Source organism: Oncorhynchus kisutch, linkage group LG8, assembly GCF_002021735.2.
Source record: "Oncorhynchus kisutch isolate 150728-3 linkage group LG8, Okis_V2, whole genome shotgun sequence".
Taxonomy (NCBI): Eukaryota; Metazoa; Chordata; class Actinopteri; order Salmoniformes; family Salmonidae; genus Oncorhynchus; species Oncorhynchus kisutch.
The window spans coordinates 13,841,384-13,863,598 of record NC_034181.2 but is presented as its reverse complement, the minus strand read 5'-3'; the positions used below and the strand labels follow the sequence as shown (position 1 = coordinate 13,863,598).

General features: G+C 41.8%; 1 protein-coding gene across 11 annotated transcripts in view; it reads right to left on the bottom strand.

Moving 5' to 3' along the window:
- Nucleotides 1–22,215, bottom strand: part of LOC109894950 (potassium channel subfamily T member 1) — a 143,356-nt gene that overhangs the window by 6,152 nt on the left and 114,989 nt on the right. For 5 of the 11 annotated variants that reach the window (XM_031829693.1, XM_031829691.1, XM_031829694.1 and 2 more), the window contains 12 exons: nucleotides 20,417–20,633; nucleotides 19,548–19,653; nucleotides 18,970–19,142; nucleotides 15,743–15,814; nucleotides 14,700–14,834; nucleotides 9,593–9,704; nucleotides 9,118–9,219; nucleotides 7,965–8,048; nucleotides 7,655–7,783; nucleotides 6,982–7,002; nucleotides 2,802–3,108; nucleotides 823–885 (listed from right to left, as the gene is read on the bottom strand). In XM_031829693.1, the coding sequence (XP_031685553.1) occupies nucleotides 823–885; nucleotides 2,802–3,108; nucleotides 6,982–7,002; nucleotides 7,655–7,783; nucleotides 7,965–8,048; nucleotides 9,118–9,219; nucleotides 9,593–9,704; nucleotides 14,700–14,834; nucleotides 15,743–15,814; nucleotides 18,970–19,142; nucleotides 19,548–19,653; nucleotides 20,417–20,633 (1,521 nt within the window). The remainder of the gene's footprint in view (nucleotides 1–822; nucleotides 886–2,801; nucleotides 3,109–6,981; nucleotides 7,003–7,654; nucleotides 7,784–7,964; nucleotides 8,049–9,117; nucleotides 9,220–9,592; nucleotides 9,705–14,699; nucleotides 14,835–15,742; nucleotides 15,815–18,969; nucleotides 19,143–19,547; nucleotides 19,654–20,416; nucleotides 20,634–22,215) is intronic. The other 6 variants (XM_031829700.1, XM_031829692.1, XM_031829696.1 and 3 more) reach the window with 3 other exon arrangements.

Below are 22,215 nucleotides of genomic sequence, written 5' to 3'. Positions count from 1 at the left end.
ACTGGTTGTATTCACAGCAACTTTCTATCCAAGCTGGGAGAGAGTGTGAGGATGGCTCATGTCATGCAGTCAGGTTCAGGTAGGCTATACAGGACAGTTGTATATTTAAAAAATCATGAATTGGTAGCTGATTAGTATAGAGTTGCATCAAACAGTTATTTGAATTTCAAACTTGAATTACATTTTTGCCGCGAGTCAGCAGTCTAACTGGCAGTTTTGCGACACTGTGTATAGCTTGAGGAAATGAGAAAATGATGACCTGACAGGCCTACCAATAAACATTTATCTATTACCTAAAGCTAAGCTAAGCCCTGGAACCACAGAAAGACCTCCATTGATCCGATAGGCATGCAGCCGCATAGACATGTTGCAGTTTCAGCACCGTGGACAGTGATCGGTAGTCTGTACTTCGATTTTACTTGGGGAGAGGCAAACTCCGACCTTGCGGGGGTCCAGAGAAACTGTGTTACGCCAGTGACTGTAGTACTGTCATTCAATAGCACAGTATTCTTACTCTGTTACTCATATAGATGTGCAAAACAGATACTATACTGGTTCAATCCTCAACCTGCCTCCCCTTTTAGAGGGATGGTGGTAGGCCTATATTCACCACTTTCTTACAAAATATAATTATTTGAGATATTAGATGAAAACATTCCCCTAACAACATTCTTACCTGACCATAGTTCGCAGAATAGCACTACTCTCCAACATATAGGATGTCTTTCAAATGCTTTCGGAACACTTAACACGTTTAAGAGAGTGATGACTACATTAAATGTGTTGCATACTGTATGTGACCACTACTGTACGTGGGATTACCTTGTAAATATCCTAGATTTACTCGGTTCATGACATCGCTCGCGGTAAGATTAGCAACATCCTCTACAAGCCAGACGGGAAAGGCAGAAAGGAAACAGAAAGGAGAGAAGAAAGAAAAGGTCAGGCAAGCAGCAAAAATGCAAAATGCAGATTTCAAATGGGGACGTAACAACAAACTAATATTCAAAGAAAGAAAAAATCATGTTCCCATGTTAAACGTTAGGCTATTAAATATTTATTTTTTAATCATTGTAGAATTATTTGATTATTTATAATGTAAATATCTATTTCTGGCTCAAGCATCCAATTTCAAAATAACGGTAATCCTTTATTTACGTATGACATTTTTCAGTTTTTTTAATGGGTTTCTGGCTGTATTACGTAATAAGCATTATATGGAATTATATGGAGAATTATATGGAGAAATCATTTTTTCTTTTGCAAAAAGAGGGCGAAGGAAGCTGAGGAGAGAGGAAAAGAAAGGGAGGAGATGCAGGCAAAATGCTTCATATGCTTCAGACGTCCTTCCATCCAAGTGAAGGGTTATGCACATTCATAGAGAGGTTAAGCACATCCATAACAGGTTATGCAGGTTCATTGTCATACTGTCATGTAGAATACTTTGAATAATGGGGAATGAGCATGGGATACTCCTCAATGTTAATGTAAGGCATTGTGGGATGTTTATATGGTTACTGATGTTATGAGGCATTATGACACATCTGTACACCCCTTGAAATGCTGTTCAATGAAGAGAGGTGAATGGATGGCAAGGTTGTACGGTGAAAACAACTGTCTTTAAAAAACCAACACAACTTAATAATATTACTACGATAGTATTTCTATCTGCTGAGAACAGTAATTAGTCATTGACAAACAATAATAATTTACAGCAAATATACTGCAAACATCTCTAACAATAATGTCCATCCTAAATTCTCCAACTAGTCCCGTATCATTCTCATTCCATACAACACCAATAGCCAAACTATGAAAGATGACACATATACTATACTGCCCCCTCCGTAACTAAATATGACACAGCACCCTGTACTGCCCCCCAGTTAATAAATATGACACAGCACCCTGTACTGCCCCCCAGTTAATAAATATGACACAGCACCCTGTACTGCCCCCCAGTTAATAAATATGACACAGCACCCTGTACTGCCCCTCAGTTAATAAATATGACACAGCACCCTGTACTGCCCCTCAGTTGCTAAATATGACACAGCACCCTGTACTGCCCCCCAGTTAATAAATATGACACAGCACCCTGTACTGCCCCCCAGTTAATAAATATGACACAGCACCCTGTACTGCCCCCCAGTTAATAAATATGACACAGCACCCTGTACTGCCCCCCAGTTAATAAATATGACACAGCACCCTGTACTGCCCCTCAGTTAATAAATATGACACAGCACCCTGTACTGCCCCTCAGTTGCTAAATATGACACAGCACCCTGTACTGCCCCTCAGTTACTAAATATGACACAGCACCCTGTACTGCCCCTCAGTTACTAAATATGAAACAGCACCCTGTAATGCCCCTCAGTTACTAAATATGACACAGCACCCTGTAATGCCCCTCAGTTACTAAATATGACACAGCACCCTGTACTGCCCCTCAGTTACTAAATATGACACAGCACCCTGTAATGCCCCTCAGTTACTAAATATGACACAGCACCCTGTAATGCCCCTCAGTTACTAAATATGACACAGCACCCTGTAATGTCCCTCAGTTACTAAATATGACACAGCACCCTGTACTGCCCCTCAGTTACTAAATATGACACAGCACCCTGTACTGCCCCTCAGTTACTAAATATGACACAGCACCCTGTAATGCCCCTCAGTTACTAAATATGACACAGCACCCTGTACTGCCCCTCAGTTACTAAATATGACACAGCACCCTGTACTGCCCCTCAGTTACTAAGTACTATCAGGGTGTCCTGTTATATTCTGCTCACCATATCCGACAGTGGGCAGTCCCAGGTGCTTCATGCGGTTCTTAACCAGCTCAGACAGCTCCTGTCTCTCTGAGCGCCGGTACAGGTTGAGGCGCTGCTGTGAGAACCGCTCGGTGCGGCTTGGAGGTTTGGTGTTCTTACGGCTCAGACGCCGCGCCCACTGGAGGCTCTTCTTCCTCAGTAACGGGTGTTCTGATTCGCTGGTGGTGGACATCCGGTGTGTTCTGGTCTTCTCCTTCCATGACTCGCTTCTGTTGTCCCTCTGATCGTCACCGCCGGTGTCCTCTACATTGATGGAGACTTGAGACTAGGGGGAGGGTGAAGGGTTAATACCATATCAACTGTGATGAGACTAGAGGGAGGGTGAAGGGTTAATACCATACCAACTGTGATGAGACTAGAGGGAGCGTGAAGGGTTAATACCATATCAACTGTGTGGACAGTATGAGACTAGAGGGAGGGTGAAGGGTTAATACCATATCAACTGTGTGGACAGTATGAGACTAGAGGGAGGGGGAAGGGTTAATACCATACCAACTGTGATGAGACTAGAGGGAGCGTGAAGGGTTAATACCATATCAACTGTATGGACAGTATGAGACTAGCGGGAGGGTGAAGGGTTAATACCATACCAACTGTGTGGACAGTATGAGACTAGCGGGAGGGTGAAGGGTTAATACCATATCAATTGTGTGGACAGTATGAGACTAGGGGGAGGGTGAAGGGTTAATACCATATCAACTGTATGGACAGTATGAGACTAGCGGGAGGGTGAAGGGTTAATACCATACCAACTGTATGGACAGTATGAGACTAGCGGGAGGGTGAAGGGTTAATACCATATCAACTGTATGGACAGTATGAGACTAGAGGGAGGGTGAAGGGTTAATACCATATCAACTGTATGGACAGTATGAGACTAGAGGGAGGGTGAAGGGTTAATACCATATCAACTGTGTGGACAGTATGAGACTAGAGGGAGGGTGAAGGGTTAATACCATATCAATTGTGTGGACAGTATGAGACTAGAGGGAGGGTGAAGGGTTAATATCATATCAACTGTGATGATTATAGGGGGAGGGTGAAGGGTTAATACCATATCAACTGTGATGAGACTAGAGGGAGGGTGAAGGGTTAATATCATATCAACTGTGATGATTATAGGGGGAGGGTGAAGGGTTAATACCATATCAACTGTGTGGACAGTATTTGATTTTTTATTTCACCTTTATTTCACCTTTATTTAACCAGGTAGGCAAGTTGAGAACAAGTTCTCATTTAAAATTGCGACCTGGCCAAGATAAAGCAGAGGGAGGGTGAAGGCTTAATACCATATCAACTGTATAGACAGTATGAGACTAGAGGGAGGGGGAAGGGTTAATACCATATCAACTGTATAGACAGTATGAGACTAGAGGGAGGGTGAAGGGTTAATACCATATCAACTGTATAGACAGTATGAGACTAGAGGGAGGGGGAAGGGTTAATACCATATCAACTGTGTGGACAGTATGAGACTAGAGGGAGGGGGAAGGGTTAATACCATATCAACTGTGTGGACAGTATGAGACTAGAGGGAGGGGGAAGGCTTAATACCATATCAACTGTGTGGACAGTATGAGACTAGATGGAGGGGGAAGGGTTAATACCATATCAACTGTATAGACTGTGATGAGACTAGAGGGAGGGTGAAGGGTTAATACCATATCAACTGTGTGGACAGTATGAGACTAGAGGGAGGGTGAAGGGTTAATACCATATCAACTGTATAGACAGTATGAGACTAGAGGGAGGGTGAAGGGTTAATACCATATCAACTGTATAGACAGTATGAGACTAGAGGGAGGGTGAAGGGTTAATACCATATCAACTGTATAGACAGTATGAGACTAGAGGGAGGGTGAAGGGTTAATACCATATCAACTGTTTAGACAGTATGAGACTAGAGGGAGGGTGAAGGGTTAATACCATATCAACTGTATAGACAGTATGAGACTAGAGGGAGGGTGAAGGGTTAATACCATATCAACTGTATAGACAGTATGAGACTAGAGGGAGGGTGAAGGGTTAATACCATATCAACTGTGTGGACAGTATGAGACTAGAGGGAGGGTGAAGGGTTAATACCATATCAACTGTATAGACAGTATGAGACTAGAGGGAGGGTGAAGGGTTAATACCATATCAACTGTATAGACAGTATGAGACTAGAGGGAGGGTGAAGGGTTAATACCATATCAACTGTATAGACAGTATGAGACTAGAGGGAGGGTGAAGGGTTAATACCATATCAACTGTATAGACAGTATGAGACTAGAGGGAGGGTGAAGGGTTAATACCATATCAACTGTATAGACAGTATGAGACTAGAGGGAGGGTGAAGGGTTAATACCATATCAACTGTATAGACAGTATGAGACTAGAGGGAGGGTGAAGGGTTAATACCATATCAACTGTATAGACAGTATGAGACTAGAGGGAGGGTGAAGGGTTAATACCATATCAACTGTATAGACAGTATGAGACTAGAGGGAGGGTGAAGGGTTAATACCATATCAACTGTATAGACAGTATGAGACTAGAGGGAGGGTGAATGGTTAATACCATATCAACTGTATAGACAGTATGAGACTAGAGGGAGGGTGAAGGGTTAATACCATATCAACTGTGATGAGACTAGAGGGAGGGTGAAGGGTTAATACCATATCAACTGTATAGACAGTATGAGACTAGAGGGAGGGTAAAGGGTTAATACCATATCAACTGTATAGACGGTATGAGACTAGAGGGAGGGTGAAGGGTTAATACCATATCAACTGTATAGACAGTATGAGACTAGAGGGAGGGTGAAGGGTTAATACCATATCAACTGTATAGACAGTATGAGACTAGAGGGAGGGTGAATGGTTAATACCATATCAACTGTATAGACAGTATGAGACTAGAGGGAGGGTGAAGGGTTAATACCATATCAACTGTGATGAGACTAGAGGGAGGGTGAAGGGTTAATACCATATCAACTGTATAGACAGTATGAGACTAGAGGGAGGGTAAAGGGTTAATACCATATCAACTGTGTGGACAGTATGAGACTAGAGGGAGGGTGAAGGGTTAATACCATATCAACTGTATAGACAGTATGAGACTAGAGGGAGGGTGAAGGGTTAATACCATATCAACTGTGTGGACAGTATGAGACTAGAGGGAGGGTGAAGGGTTAATACCATATCAACTGTGTGGACAGTATGAGACTAGAGGGAGGGTGAAGGGTTAATACCATATCAACTGTATAGACAGTATGAGACTAGAGGGAGGGTGAAGGGTTAATACCATATCAACTGTGTGGACAGTATGAGACTAGAGGGAGGGTGAAGGGTTAATACCATATCAACTGTGATGAGACTAGAGGGAGGGTGAAGGGTTAATACCATATCAACTGTGTGGACAGTATGAGACTAGAGGGAGGGTGAAGGGTTAATACCATACCAACTGTGTGGACAGTATGAGACTAGAGGGAGGGTGAAGGGTTAATACCATACCAACTGTATAGACAGTATGAGACTAGAGGGAGGGTGAAGGGTTAATACCATATCAACTGTGTGGACAGTATGAGACTAGAGGGAGGGTGAAGGGTTAATACCATACCAACTGTGTAGACAGTATGAGACTAGAGGGAGGGTGAAGGGTTAATACCATATCAACTGTGTGGACAGTATGAGACTAGAGGGAGGGTGAAGGGTTAATACCATACCAACTGTGTGGACAGTATGAGACTAGAGGGAGGGTGAAGGGTTAATACCATACCAACTGTGTGGACAGTATGAGACTAGAGGGAGGGTGAAGGGTTAATACCATACCAACTGTGTGGACAGTATGAGACTAGAGGGAGGGTGAAGGGTTAATACCATACCAACTGTGTGGACAGTATGAGACTAGAGGGAGGGTGAAGGGTTAATACCATACCAACTGTGTGGACAGTATGAAGATCCAATAGGATGTTTTGTTAACACTTTCCATCAGCGATAGAAGTTCTATAAACTGGAAGCATTTATGATGCATTATGGGTGACAAAGTGTTTAATGCTGAATAAAACAGAATAGCTACATAGTTGCTGTTCTTTTTTGATGCACTGCACATTTCAGCGGATAATGACAGTTATGTGACCATAATGCCATCTTACCTGTGGGTACCCATCCTTTAACTAGGAATGAGACAGACCAAACAAACAAAAACACACCATGGATGAAGTAAAAAAAACTGAACAGAGTAGCATTGACAATAGTAAATATAATTTACTTGACCAAGAATGATTGTGTGTGTGAATTGCAGCACCAAATAACTAATTGATGCATATGAAGCATCATTACAATGAATAGCAGCACAATTATAGCACAAATATATTGGCCATAATCTATGGATGACTCAGAGGCGGGCTTATTCAAATACTTTTTCAGAATGCATCCTATGTTTTTTCTCACCCTTGAGCCAATCACTGATCATTATGTGATTTGACAAGTGAAAGCAAGGTTACTATCCCTATTGCTTTCACTTACCTCAACAAGGAAGGAAAAAAATAAGAGATACTTGTGGATTTTGGCAACGAGGCCCTTTATCTACTTCCCCCGAGTCAGATCAACTGGTAGATACCATTTTTATGTCTCTGTGTCAAGTATGAAAAAACCCTGACGTATCCTCTGAGGCCAACAAGGAAGAAAGAAGGGAAGGAATTTAGGAATGAATGAAGGAAGGTAGGAAGGAATGAAGAAAGGTAGGAAGGAATGAAGAAAGGCAGAACGGAAGGAAGGATGCATCTTTAAAGTATTTGAACAGGGTCTGTGTCCATTCTGTCTTACCTCAGAAGAGGGGAACATGTGAGACTCTGTACGGTAGATGCCTATAGGAATCTCAGCACTGGAGGAACACAGCTTCTGGAACAACCTGCCGTACGTCCTGATCCACAGGTCCTCCTCTGTCACCTTCATCTGGGGAAGAGCAGGGAAGTAGACACATTCAGTACACACACACACACACACACACACACACACACACACACACACACACACACACACACACACACACACACACACACACACACGCACGCATGCACACACCCACGCACTTACAGTACACACATCCTAACATACTGTTGATATCCATACTTACTGCACACAGGTAACCCGACCCTGGTGTGGTGTCCAGGCCTAGTAGAAGTCTTGCTATGGGAATCATATAGTCCTTCACAAATGACTGTAAAAAAACAAGAGAATGCATTAACAAACAGGAGGAACCATAGACTGAAAATACTAATTTCTAGGCCCAGAGGAAACATTATAGAGTAGGGGTAAGAAACTACTGAATGATCACATGATCACACTTAAACATACGGTAGGTCTCTCTCTCTCTATTTTTCTGATTAGTATTGCCTTGAGACACTGATCTAAGATCAGTTTTGAGGTTCTCCACCTAATAGTTCAGATTTAGAGAAGGTAAGCTGATCATAGATCTGTGCTTAAGGGAGAGACTAAGCTGATCATAGATCTGTGCCTAAGGGAGAGACTAAGCTGATCATAGATATATGCCTACGGGAGAGACTAAGTTGATCATACATCTGTGCCTACGGGAGAGACTAATCTGAGCATAGATCTGTGCCTACGGGAGAGACTAAGCTGATCATACATCTGTGCCTACGGGAGAGACTAATCTGAGCATAGATCTGTGCCTACGGGAGAGACTAAGCTGATCATAGATCTGTGCCTACGGGAGAGACTAAGCTGATGACAGATCTGTGCCTACGGGAGAGACTAAGCTGATCATAGATCTGTGCCTACGGGAGAGACGAAGCTGATCATAGATCTGTGCCTACGGGAGAGACTAAGCTGATAATAGATCTCTGCCTACGGGAGAGACTAAGCTGATCAGAGATCTGTGCCTACAGGAGAGACTAAGCTGATCATAGATCTGTGCCTACGGGAGAGACTAAGCTGATCATAGATCTGTGCCTACGGGAGAGACTAAGCTGATCATAGATCTGTGCCTACGGGAGAGACTAAGCTGATCATAGATCTGTGCCTACGGGAGAGACTAAGCTGATCATAGATCTGTGCCTACGGGAGAGACTAAGCTGATCAAACAGTCCATTTACACTCTGCTGGCTGAGACAAGGTGATACACCGCGGACAAACTCCCTAGCTAAGTCCCAAATGGTATCCTATTCCCTAAATATTCAGAAATGTCTTCAGTCCCTATGGCCCTGGTCAAACGTAATGCACTACATATGGAAAAGGTTGCTATTTGGGATATAACCCCTAATACCCACCTGGTAGAGCAGCGTATCCAGCATACTGATACTGAACACTCTGCCTGCAGCGAACGGCAGACGGAACATGAAGGCCAGGTTGGAACCCTTATCACGCTCTATCTATAAGGGGGAGAGGGAGGAGAGAGCAGAGAGAGTTGGAGGGAAGGAGAGAGAAAGGGAGGGAGAAGAGAGAGAGAATGGGAGGATAGAGCAGATAGGGGAGAAGGAGGGGAGAGGGAGGATAGAGCAGATAGGGGAGAGGGAGGGGAGAGGGAGGAGATAGAGAATGAGAGAAAGAGGGAAGGGAGAGAGAGCACATGAAATGTCATCAGCTGGCTTGTTAACCCAGTCCAGAGCTTTATATCTTCATGTCTGAGTCTGTGTAACAGAGTTCACCTCCCACATGACATCCACACAGACAGAGAGTCAGTAATGAGGGCTGAAGCCTCAGATCTAAAGATGGAGGAGTTACATGCCCCCACGCTGAACTCACCTTCTCTAGTTTGGAGAGAGCCAGAGAATAGCAGTCCTTAGCTCTGAACTGCATAAATCTCATGTTGGAGGGGTGGGTCAGCTCAGTGATGATACTAAGACTGGGGAACAGCCTAGAGGGATAGATGGGTAGATAGAGGGAGAGGGTGGTGGAAGAGAAGAGAGAGAGAGAAATTCAAAAGGAAATTATCTTAATTAACAGAGAAAAATTTCCTCCTGTGTGCTACCTAAATCCCCCCACTATAATCCCCATACTTTAATGAAGACAGCTTCTCCATCCTGGAGGGGGAAATCAATCATTTCCAGGCCCAGGGACATGTACTAGTCTGTGGTGACCTAAATGCCAGAACCGGACAAGAACCTGACACCCTCAGCACACAAAGGGACAAACACCTGCCTGGAGGTGACAGCATTCCCTCCCCATATGCCCCCCGAGGCACAACTATGACAACATAACCAACAAAAATGGGTCACAACTCCTGCAGCTATGTCGCACGCTGTGTATGTACATAGTCAATGGTAGGCTTCGAGGGGACTCCTATGGTAGGTACACCTATAGCTCATCTCTTGGCAGTAGTACTGTAGACTACTTTATCACTGACCTCAACCCAGAGTCTCTCAGAGCGTTCACAGTCAGCCCACTGACACCCTTATCAGACCACAGCAAAATCACAGTCAAGTTGAACAGAGCAAATCTCAATCATGAGGCATCAAAGCCAAAGGAACTGAGTAACATTAAGAAATGCTATAGATGGAAGGAATGCAGTTTGGAAACCTACCAAAAAACAATTAGGCAACAATAAATTCAATCCCTTTTAGACAATTTCCTGGGTAAAACGTTCCACTATAATAGTGAAGGTGTAAACTTGGCAGTAGAAAATCTTAACAGTATATTTGACCTCTCAGCTTCCCTATCAAATCTAAAAATCTCAAATAGAAAACTGAAGAAAATGAACAACAATGACAAATGTTTTGATGAAGATTTAAAAAGCAATTGAGAAACCTGTCCAACCAAAAACATAGAGACGCGGAAAACCTGAGTCTACGCCTTCACTATGGTGAATCACTAAAACAATACAGAAATACACTACGGAAAAAGAAGGAACAGCACGTCAGAAATCAGCTCAATGTAATTGAAGAATCCATAGACTCTAAACACTTCTGGGAAAATTGGAAAACACTTAACAAACAACAACACGAACAGTTATCTATCCAAAACGGAGATGTTTGGGTAAACCACTTCTCCAATCTTTTTGGCTCTAAAGCAAAGAATAAAGAGCAAAAACATATACAGGACCAAATACAAACCTCAGAACCAACTATTAAAGACTACCAGAACCCACTGGATTATCCAATTACCTTGAATGAGCTACAGGACAAAATAAAAACCCTCCAACCCAAAAAGGCATGTGGTGTTGATGGTATCCTTAATGAAATTATCAAATATACAGACAACAAATTCCAATTGGCTATACTAAAACTCTTTAACATCATCCTTATCTCTGGCATCTTCCCCAATATTTGGAACCAAGGACTGATCACCCCAATCCACAAAAGTGGAGACAAATTTAACCCCAATAACTACCGTGGAATATGCGTCAACAGTAACCTTGGGAAAATCCTCTGCATTATCATTAACAGCAGACTTGTACATTTCCTCAATGAAAACAATGTACTGAGCAAATGTTAAATTGCCATACAACAGACCATGTATTTACCCTGCACACCCTAATTGACAACCAAACAAACCAAAACAAAGACAAAGTCTTCTCATGCTTTGTTGATTTCAAAAAAGCCTTTGACTCAATTTGGCATGAGGGTCTGCTATACAAATTGATGGAAAGTGGTGTTGGGGGTAAAACATATGACATTATAAAATCCATGTACACAAACAACAAGTGTGCGGTTAAAATAGGCAAACAACACACACATTTCTTCACACAGGGTCGTGGGGTGAGACAGGGATGCAGCTTAAGCCTCACCCTCTTCAACATATATATCAACGAATTGGCGCGGGCACTAGAAAGGTCTGCAGCACCTGGTCTCACCCTACTAGAATCTGCAGTCAAATGTCTACTGTTTGCTTATGATCTGGTGCTTCTGTCACCAACCAAGGAGGGCCTACAGCAGCACCTAGATATTCTGCACAGATTCTGCCAGACCTGGGCCCTGACAGTAAATCTCAGTAAGACCAAAATAATGGTGTTCCAAAAAAGGTCCAGTCGCCAGGACCACAAATACAAATTCCACCTAGACCCCATTGCCCTAGAGCACACAAAAAACTATACAAACCTTGGCCTAAACATCAGCGCCACAGGTAACTTCCACAAAGCTGTGAACGATCTGAGAGACAAGGCAAGGGCATTCTATGCCATCAAAAGGAACATAAAATTCAACATACCAATTAGGATCTGGCTAAAAATACTTGAATCAGTCATAGAGCCCATTGCCCTTTATGGTTGTGAGGTCTGGGGTCCGCTCACCAACCAAGATTTCACAAAATGGGACAAACACCAAATTGAGACTGAATGCAGAATTCTGCAAAAATATCCTCTGTGTACAACGTAGAACACCAAATAATGCACGCAGAGCAGAATTAGGCCGATACCCACTAATTATCAAAATCCAGAAAAGAGCCGTTAAATTCTACAACCACCTAAAATGAAGCGATTCCCAAACCTTCCATAACAAAGCCATCACCTACAGAGAGATGAACCTGGAGAAGAGTCCCCTAAGCAAGCTGGTCCTGGGGCTCTGTTCACAAACACAAACACACCCCACAGAGCCCCAGGACAGCAGCACAATTAGACCCAAGCAAATCATGAGAAAACAAAAAGATAATTACTTGACACATTGGAAAGAATTAACAAAAAAACAGAGCAAACTAGAATGCTATTTGGCCCTAAACAGAGAGTACACAGTGGCAGAATACCTGACCACTGTGACTGACCCAAACTTAAGGAAAGCTTTGACATTACACATACAGAAGTTTCAAGTTTCACTCAGTGAGCATAGCCTTGCTATTGAGAAAGGTCGCCGTAGGCAGACATGGCTCTTAAGAGGAGACAGGCTATGTGCACACTGCCCACAAAATGAGGTGGAAACTGAGCTGCACTTCCTAACCTCCTGCCAAATGTATGACCATATTAGAGACACATATTTCCCTCAGATTACACAGATCCACAAAGAATTTGAAAACAAACCCAATTTTGATAAACTCCCATATCTACTGGGTGAAATTCCAGTGTGCCATCACATCAGCAAGATTTGTGACCTGTTGCGACAAGAAAAGGGCAACCAGTGAAGAACAAACACCATTGTAAATACAACCCATATTTATGCTTATTTATTTTCCCTTGTGTACTTTAACCATTTATACATTGTTACAACACTGTATATATACCGTAATATCCGGACTATAAGCCGCTACTTTATTCTCAAGCTTTGAACCTCGCGTTTTATACAATGACGCGGCAAATTTATGGATTTTTCCCGCTTTCACAAGATTCATGCCGCCAAAAAACTGAGCACCGTCACATAATGTGACGTAAATCGAGCGTGAATCTGATTACGGTAGTAATTTTGTCACCCTCATCATGGCAAAGACACGGAGAAATGCATATGATGCAGCTTTCAAGTTGAAGGCGATCGATCTGGCTGTTGGAAAAGGAAATAGAGCTGCTGCATGGGAGCTTGGCCTTAATGAGTCGATGATAAGACGTTGGAAACAGCAGAGTGAGGAACTGACTCAGTGCAAAAAGACAACAACAGCTTGGAGGCTTGGATGACTAGTGGGGAGAAATCCTTCACTAAAACGGGCCGCATGCGAAGAGCAACTTATGGTCAAGTCTGCCAGTGGGTCCTGACAGCGTGGAGCATTGTCAAAAAATCCACTATCATCAACGGGTTTCGAAAGGCTGGACTGCTGCGTGTTGAAGAGGGCAGCATGAGCTCAGCGGGGTATTTGCCTCCGGATGAAAGTGACGAGAGCGACAATGAAAACGATCCAACATCGGATGAAGCAATTCTGAGGCTATTCAACTCCGACACCGAAGGAGATGGCTTCAGTGGTTTCAGTGCACAGGAGGAGGAAGATAGTGACCAATGACTTTTTTGGTAGGCCACTGTTTAATTTTTGTTATAAGCCGTGTTTCGTTTAAAGGCTGTGTAAAGTTCATTTGTTTCAATGTACCGGTAGGCACCTGCGGCTTATAGACATGTGCGGCTTATACAAAATACATATTTTTTTATAATTCAGTGGGTGCGGTTTATATTCAGGTGCGCTTAATAGTCCAGCAATTACGGTACATAATATGACATTTGTAATGTCTTTATTGTTTTGAAACTTCTGTATGTGTAATGTTTACTGTTAATTTTTATTGTTTATTTCACTTTTGTATATTATCTACCGCACTTGCGTTGGCAATGTTAACACATGTTTCCCATGCCAATAAAGCCCCTTGAATTGAGAGTAGGAAGGAAGGAAGGAGTCAAAGAGATTCAATGCTTTGGGCTCATGGGTAAGTACCAATCTAGCAGTGATGCATGGTTTCAGTTTTGGGATGTTGAATGAAACGTTTCTATCCTGTTAGATCCTCTGATAGATGCTGTTTAATACAGTTTCACCCAATGGTTTATTCATTTTACTTTCATGAAAAACAACAACATCATCTAACACTTTCATCTGACTGTCATCTAACACCTTCATCTGACACTTCCATCTGACTCTCATCTAACACTTTCATCTGACTGTCATCTGACTTTCATCTGAGACTTTCATCTGACACTTCCATCTGACACTTCCATCTGACTCTCATCTAACACTTTAATTTGACTTTCATCTAACACTTTCATCTGATACTTTCATCTGAATTTCAAATTACTTTGAATTTCCAGAGTGTATTTCATTGTTTTATGTCAGTTCCATGCTTGAAAAATGATTTTCTCTCTTGAATTTTAAAGACAGAGTATTTATAATGATTTACTATACTGCAAGTAGTCCACACTGTGCCGTAATAGGTTACTTGAAATGAAGACCTGCAACCAATCTGTGTGCAGCACATTTACTGTATATCATTAAACATAGAAGCAGGCATCTCACAGCATACCTGAACATGGTCTGTACGTTGACTATGGTTTTGGCGTCTGCCATATAGTCCTCCTCAGCACTCATGGTGCTCTCCTTGTCCACCACCACCAGGTTATCAGCATAGATGATGCCACACTGCAGAAGATTGTCCAGGCTGCCACAAAGAGAACCCATCATAACACAACACATCGTGACAAGCTGCCACAAAGACAATATATCATATTATGACATTCATGACTTTTACCTGACCTATAATATGTCATTAATGACACTCGTTAATTGCAAATCCCCTGGATAGTAATGATATGAGACATAATATACAGTGCATTCTGAAAGTATACAGACCCCTTGACTTTTTCCACATTTTGTTAAGTTACAGCCTTATTCTAAAATGGATGAATTGAAACTATTTAACATAAATAGAAAGCGAAAAAAGGTTTTGGACATCCTGTTTCCATTGATCATCCTTGAGATGGACACAGCCAAGACAACGCAGGAGTGGCTTTGGGACAAGTCTCTTAATGTCCTTGAGTGGCTCTGCCAGAGCCCGGACCTGAACCCGATCGAACATCTCTGGTGAGACCTGAAAATAGCTGTACAGCGATGCTCCCCATCCAACCTGACAGAATTTGAGAGGATCTGCAGAGAAGAATGGGAGAAACTCCCTAAATACTGGTGTGCCAAGCTTGTAGCATCATACCAAAGAAGACTCGAGGCTGTAATCACTGCCAAAGGTGCTTCAACAAAGTACTGAGTAAAGGGTCTGAATACTAATATATATATGATATTTTAAATGTTTTATTTTGAATACATTTGCAACAATTTGTGTTTTTGCTTTGTCCTTAGGGGATATTGTGTGTAGATTGATTCGGAAAAACAACAACTTCATCAATTTCAGAATAAGGCTGTAACGTATACTTTCCAAATGCACTGTATAGCTAATTCATGTGTAAATGAGGGGGGCACTGCATAATGTCATTGGGATGTCATTGGAATTGACCAGGGTCATTGGAAGTCTGTGAAGTGAGGCGTTCCAGTAATGAAAGAGTAATGAACACCTACTTATCTATAGTTCCGGCCATGAAGTAGACCATTGGGAAACAGCAGATGGCTTCCAGGAAGTGGTTGTCAGGCCTGCAGGAATCACAACACTATATCAATAGGGTGTAGTAGAATTACATCATTATGTTAATCACATTACTTTTATATTAGAATGTATTCATATTAGTATTTTCACAATGTCTGTTCTTCTGAAATGAGTCTCTGAGGTTTAACGCTGACAGCTGATTTAAGATGCCTAGGTGATAAAACCTAAAGACTGCATTCCAATCCATGATTAGTGTCTGTGTGCCTGACTGCCGGTGCCAGGCAGAACCTCCCTCCAGTTTATTTCTCCCACGTGGCAGATGAATACTGGACTTCATGAATTAAGGGAAGGACCTGGTGTCCTATGTTGCATTAGTATGTTTGTTTAACAAAGTAGTTAAATGACTTAGAGACAGAAACCTTGTGCAATGTAAATGTTGCATGATACCACAATGTACCTTTGTATAATTTCACAAATCTGTTGTTTGTCACATATTCAGGAGAATATGTCTTAACTATGAAATGCTGTGGCTTAGTTCTGCTCTTAGAGTTCTCAGTGATTACCTTAAGGGTGGTTACCGACCAACTCCGTTAGTGTATTAATTAAATTATTAAGTTGCGTTGTTTTGAAGAAATCTAAGTCTCTCTCTTTTGATTAGAATAATTCCATGACAAGGGGCAGGACATAGACAACTGCAACCACACATAAAGTACAATTTTCCTTTAAAAAAAATCTAACTACATAATGTCCTAAAATACTGTACATATGCAGCAAATATTTATTCTGTTTTTTGATTCTACGACAAAATACTGCTTCCTGATAACTCCTCCAGATATGCAATATAGCCTGTTGCCATGGTAACTCCTCAGGAAGTAGATAACTGTATAGTGGGACTAGGATAGATACGCCGCCAGTGTGAAATGTTAGTCTCTGCCCCAGACTATATGGGATTACAGAGCTCCATGGCTTTCTGTTTAGCTACACAAACTTCCCTGGAGAGTCCTCTGAAGTTACTGTAATGAAATCCACACTGAATTATTATAGGCAAAAACATCACACAAACACACACCCCTGAAGCTTCCCAGAGCTCCATTTATCCAACAGAGAGGCACAGCCAGCAATATGAATAATGAAGAAATGATTTCTCATCCTGCAGCAGTTAAGTTAACTTCAGGCTGCAGCTGTATAATCACCTTACTCGCTCTACAATTACTTAATGTCACTAGATTTCATGCAGCCCAACATTAAATATTGGCAAAACTTTATATTACAATAACCATCTGAGTGTAATGCATTTAAGTCCTATACCAAGTCCTATAACAATGAATATACCAAGTCATATACCAAGTCCTCTACCACATTCTATACCCATTATTATACCAAGCCCTATACCACATCATATACCAAGTCCTATACCACATCCTATACCAATTCCTATACCACATCATATACCACATCATATACCAAGTCATATACCAAGTCCTATACCACATCATATACCACAGTCTATACCAAGCCCTATACCACATCATATACCACATCCTATACCAAGTCCTATACCAAGTCCTATACCACATCATATACCACATCATATACCACATCCTATACCATGTCCTATACCACATCATATACCACATTCTATACCAAGGCCTATACCACATCATATACCACATCCTATACCAAGTCATATACCACATCATATACCAAGTCCTATCCCACATCATATACCACATCATATACCAAGACCTATACCACATCATATACCAAGTCCTATACCACATCATATACCACATCCTATACCAAGTCCTATACCACATCCTATACCACATCATATACCAAGACCTATACCACATCATATACCATGTCCTATCCCACATCATATACCAAGTCCTATCCCACATCATATACCAAGACCTATACCACATCATAAACCAAGTCCTATACCAAGTCCAATACCAAGTCCTATACCAAGCCCTATACCACATCCTATACCAAGGCCTATACCACATCATATACCACATCCTATACCAAGTCATATACCACATCCTATACCAAGTCCTATCCCACATCATATACCACATCATATACCACATCATATACCAAGTCCTATACCACATCATATACCAAGTCCTATACCACATCATATACCACATCCTATACCAAGTCCTATACCACATCCTATACCACATCATATACCAAGACCTATACCACATCATATACCAAGTCCTATCCCACATCATATACCAAGTCCTATCCCACATCATATACCAAGACCTATACCACATCATATACCAAGTCCTATACCACATCATATACCAAGTCCTATCCCACATCATATACCAAGACCTATACCACATCATAAACCAAGTCCTATACCAAGTCCAATACCAAGTCCTATACCAAGCCCTATACCACATCATATACCAAGTCATATACCACATCATATACCAAGTCCTATCCCACATCATATACCAAGTCCTATACCAAGGCCTATACCAAGTCCTATACCACAACCTATACCAAGGCCTATACCAAGTCCTATACCACTTCATACACCACGTCATATACCAAGTCATAAACCACATCATATACCAAGTCCTATACCAATTCCAATACCACATCATATAGCACATCATATACCAAGTCCTATACCAAGGCCTATACCAAGGCCTATACCACTTCATACACCACTTCATATACCACATCATATACCACGTCATATACCAAGTCATATACCACATCCTATACCACATAATATACCACATCATATACCACGTCATATACCAAGTCATATACCAAGTCATATACCACATCATATACCACGTCATATACCACATCATATACCACATCCTATACCACATAATATACCACATCATATACCACGGCATATACCAAGTCATATACCAAGTCATATACCACATCATATACCACGTCATATACCACATCATATACCACGTCATATACCACATCATATACCACGTCATATACCTTTTCAAGTCTTAATCAGCAAGTGTAATGCATTATGAAAACATAGGTGTTATTATGCATTTAGTCTGTTTAAATGCATTACACACAGGTGGATACATGATATGTTATCTAAAACCATTATAAAGAGGCACAGACCAGTCATGTGGTTGCTTATGGGGTAATCTCACCCTCAAGCTATTGCGCCCAGTGCAGTCCGGTGCGTGAAACTACTTACGGGTAGTCTAATAGCAGGACAATAGGGTTGAGCTCTTTCCTGGGGCGGTAGTAGGCCCGCAGAGGGACGATGAAGTTATAGAGGCCGTTCCCTGCCATCTCTGCAGATACTATGATCAGCTTGTTCTTAAAACCATAGGCCTTGGCATCCTCAAAACTGTTGTGCCTGCAACCCTGGATGTCATGGAAAGTTAAGTAAAAGGTCATTATGTTTCAGGTTTGTTATAATGATTTAAATGTTTGTCAGTGTTACTGAGTGAAGTCTAAGGCAAGTTTTCTGTCCATAAACATATGATATTCCATGAACTATTGTGACAACACTAAACAGTTAGGTTTGTCTGCTGTATTCTATTATTCAAAGATATGTACACTTTCTATTCATACAGTCCAGTTTACAAGCTAATGTACAATACAATTGTAAAGACCTGGTGCAACCAACACAGCTCAACACAATAAGATATAATACATTGTTTGCTGTCTTTGGAACAAGACTGTGTGGCTTAATAATTACTACATGAGAGAACAAAACCAAGTTTGTTTGTCAACTATAGACTTCATTACATCCTTGTCTCTACTCACCTTGTCCAGACGAAGGCAGCAGAACGAGGCTTTCTGGGGTAAGAGATGGCACAGGGTTGGAGAGCTGCCAATGTAGGGCGAGTTGGGAGGATATCCTTTCACAAAACTGAGGTGAAAAGTTAAAATGAACAACAAATACACACCAGTCAGAGAGACTTTAGAAGAGGCAATGAACCAAAAACTTTAGCGACAAGGCAATCTATTGAATAATGTTTCAATGTCAATCATTGACACCATCTATTTGTCATTGTGTCATTGACACAGCTATTTGTCAGTGTAAAGTATTGCACACATGTTGAAGGTTAACACAAAAGATTGATGGATTGTTACATTCAGTATCGAGACCGAGTGTATAGCCTTTTCTCAAAGGCTTGTTTATCATGACCACACAGGGGCACTGTGGGGACTGTATGGCTCATGACCAGAACACAATATAAAATTCTCTCTCTCTCTCTCTCTTCCAGGCAGCAGTCTGCCAAACCACAGTGTATTACTTATGTAACTGTTGTCTAAGGGCTTCAATGGTATGCATTGAAAGGGAGAAAGAAATAGAGTGAGAGAGAGAAAATAAGAAAAGAAAGAAAGAAAGGATCCACTCTAACCCCCCCACACATCTTCTCTTTCCTTTGGTGATGGAATGGATAGAGTAGCTGTGTGACTCAACATTGAGCTGAACAGACGTTATAAAAGCCGACTAGACATTATCATATTGATTGTCAGTTAATAATGAAAACAATCATTCTAGCTACAGCCCAGCCATAAGCCATGGCCTGTAGCGTTGAAACCAGTGAGGGCTGATACACCATTTCAGAAACACAGCCCTTACAACTTCCCTTTGCCCTCCTCGACATCTCTGATTGGACACTCACTCGGACACCGACGAGCTCTCTTCATCTGATTGGTTGGTCTCGTCCTCTGATTGGTCACTGAGCAGGTCGCAGGGCAGGATGGAGGAGGAGTCAGCGATCTCCAAGACGGGGGCGATGCTGGGCCGTCTGCTTCCAGACCCGTTCTCTGTGGGCAGGGTCAGCTTGCTGCTGTCCTCTGGGGGGTCCGTCGGGTTCTGGAGGTCCATGGCGACCGTCCCTGAAAGAGGTGGTTGAATGGTTGGTAAGATAGTTGGTCGGTACAATGGGGTGGTAGTGTGATGAGATTGGGCACCACTGATAGATAGAAAGAGAAGTTGTTGTAATTGTTTACAGAAACCTTAAGTTGATATACTATGATTTCCTATGAATACTCTATACTCTATAGTGCAGTGTAAGCACATTTTATGTTGCCTTGCCTTGCCTTGCATGATTCATTATCTAATCATCTTTTCGTGTGAAATGAACCAGCACAGCTGACGTGCTAACTGCACTGTCATTGCTTCTGGTTGAATTAGTGAAGTCACTTAGTCTTTTGTCCTTGCCCAAAGCAGCACACTCATCCATCAAACTCATGTGTCCTCGATGCACTGAATTTGATTAGACTTTACAGACGAATGTCCTCAATGTTATCTATTCAACACTATACGATCTACCCCCCATCTAGTTGAACAAAAAGTTCATGTATCCATATAAGACTGTACTATACAGTACCAGGACAAAGAGCAGTTGAATACAACATGTTTTTAATAGATTGTGTCAACTGAATGAATGTCCATGAGGTTTTTGTCCTCGTGATAAATGACATATTCTAAAGCTTTCAATCCATTTAGATGTGTCTACCTTGTATCTCATTTCTGAAAGGTTAAACATCGGGCATATCTTAATCTTGTTGTAATGGGAAGTAGCAGCATCCAACGCAAGTACAAGTACATTTTTTGATAAACAGAACTAAAACGATGCAAAACTATGTGCAAAAACCCCGCAAAGAACTGATTAACAGAAAATTACAGGAGGTTGGTGGCACCTTAATTGGGGAGGACGGGGTTGTGATAATGTCTGGAGCGGAATAGCTGGAATGGCATCAAATACAGCAAACACATGGTTTGATGCCATTCCATTGGCTCCGTTCCAGCCATTACTATGAGCCGTCCTCCCCTCAGCAGTCTCCACTGCAACACATTTACGGAAAACATCAACCTATACCAAAACAACAGAATAACTGTGTTGACAGAAATCCTTCTCCAACTACACTACGGTGTTGCCTTATAACAGGACAATTCAATAGTAGCAACATGCACAAACTTACCATACGAAGTGGCCTGATCAACTTTAACACGTCGTAGCAAAACAACAACAACAAAAACAACAACAACAACAGAAACCAAGTCAACCCAGAAAAGGAAAAAAAACAATAGAGTCAGACGAGAACACATGCATGAAGTCACAAGCATACAAAACAACCATCACCACCAACATGACAATGGCAACATTGCACTGTGAAAGGTAGCATTGCACTGTGAAAGGTAGCATTGCACTGTGAAAGGTAGCATTGCACTGTGAAAGGTAGCATTGTACTGTGAAAGGTAGCGTTGCACTGTGAAAGGTAGCATTGCACTGTGAAAGGTAGCATTGCACTGTGAAAGGTAGCATTGTACTGTGAAAGGTAGCGTTGCACTGTGAAAGGTAGCGTTGTACTGTGAAAGGTAGCGTTGCACTGTGAAAGGTAGCGTTGCACTGTGAAAGGAAGTATTGCACTGTGAAAGGTAGAGTTGCACTGCGAAAGGTCGCATTGCACTGTG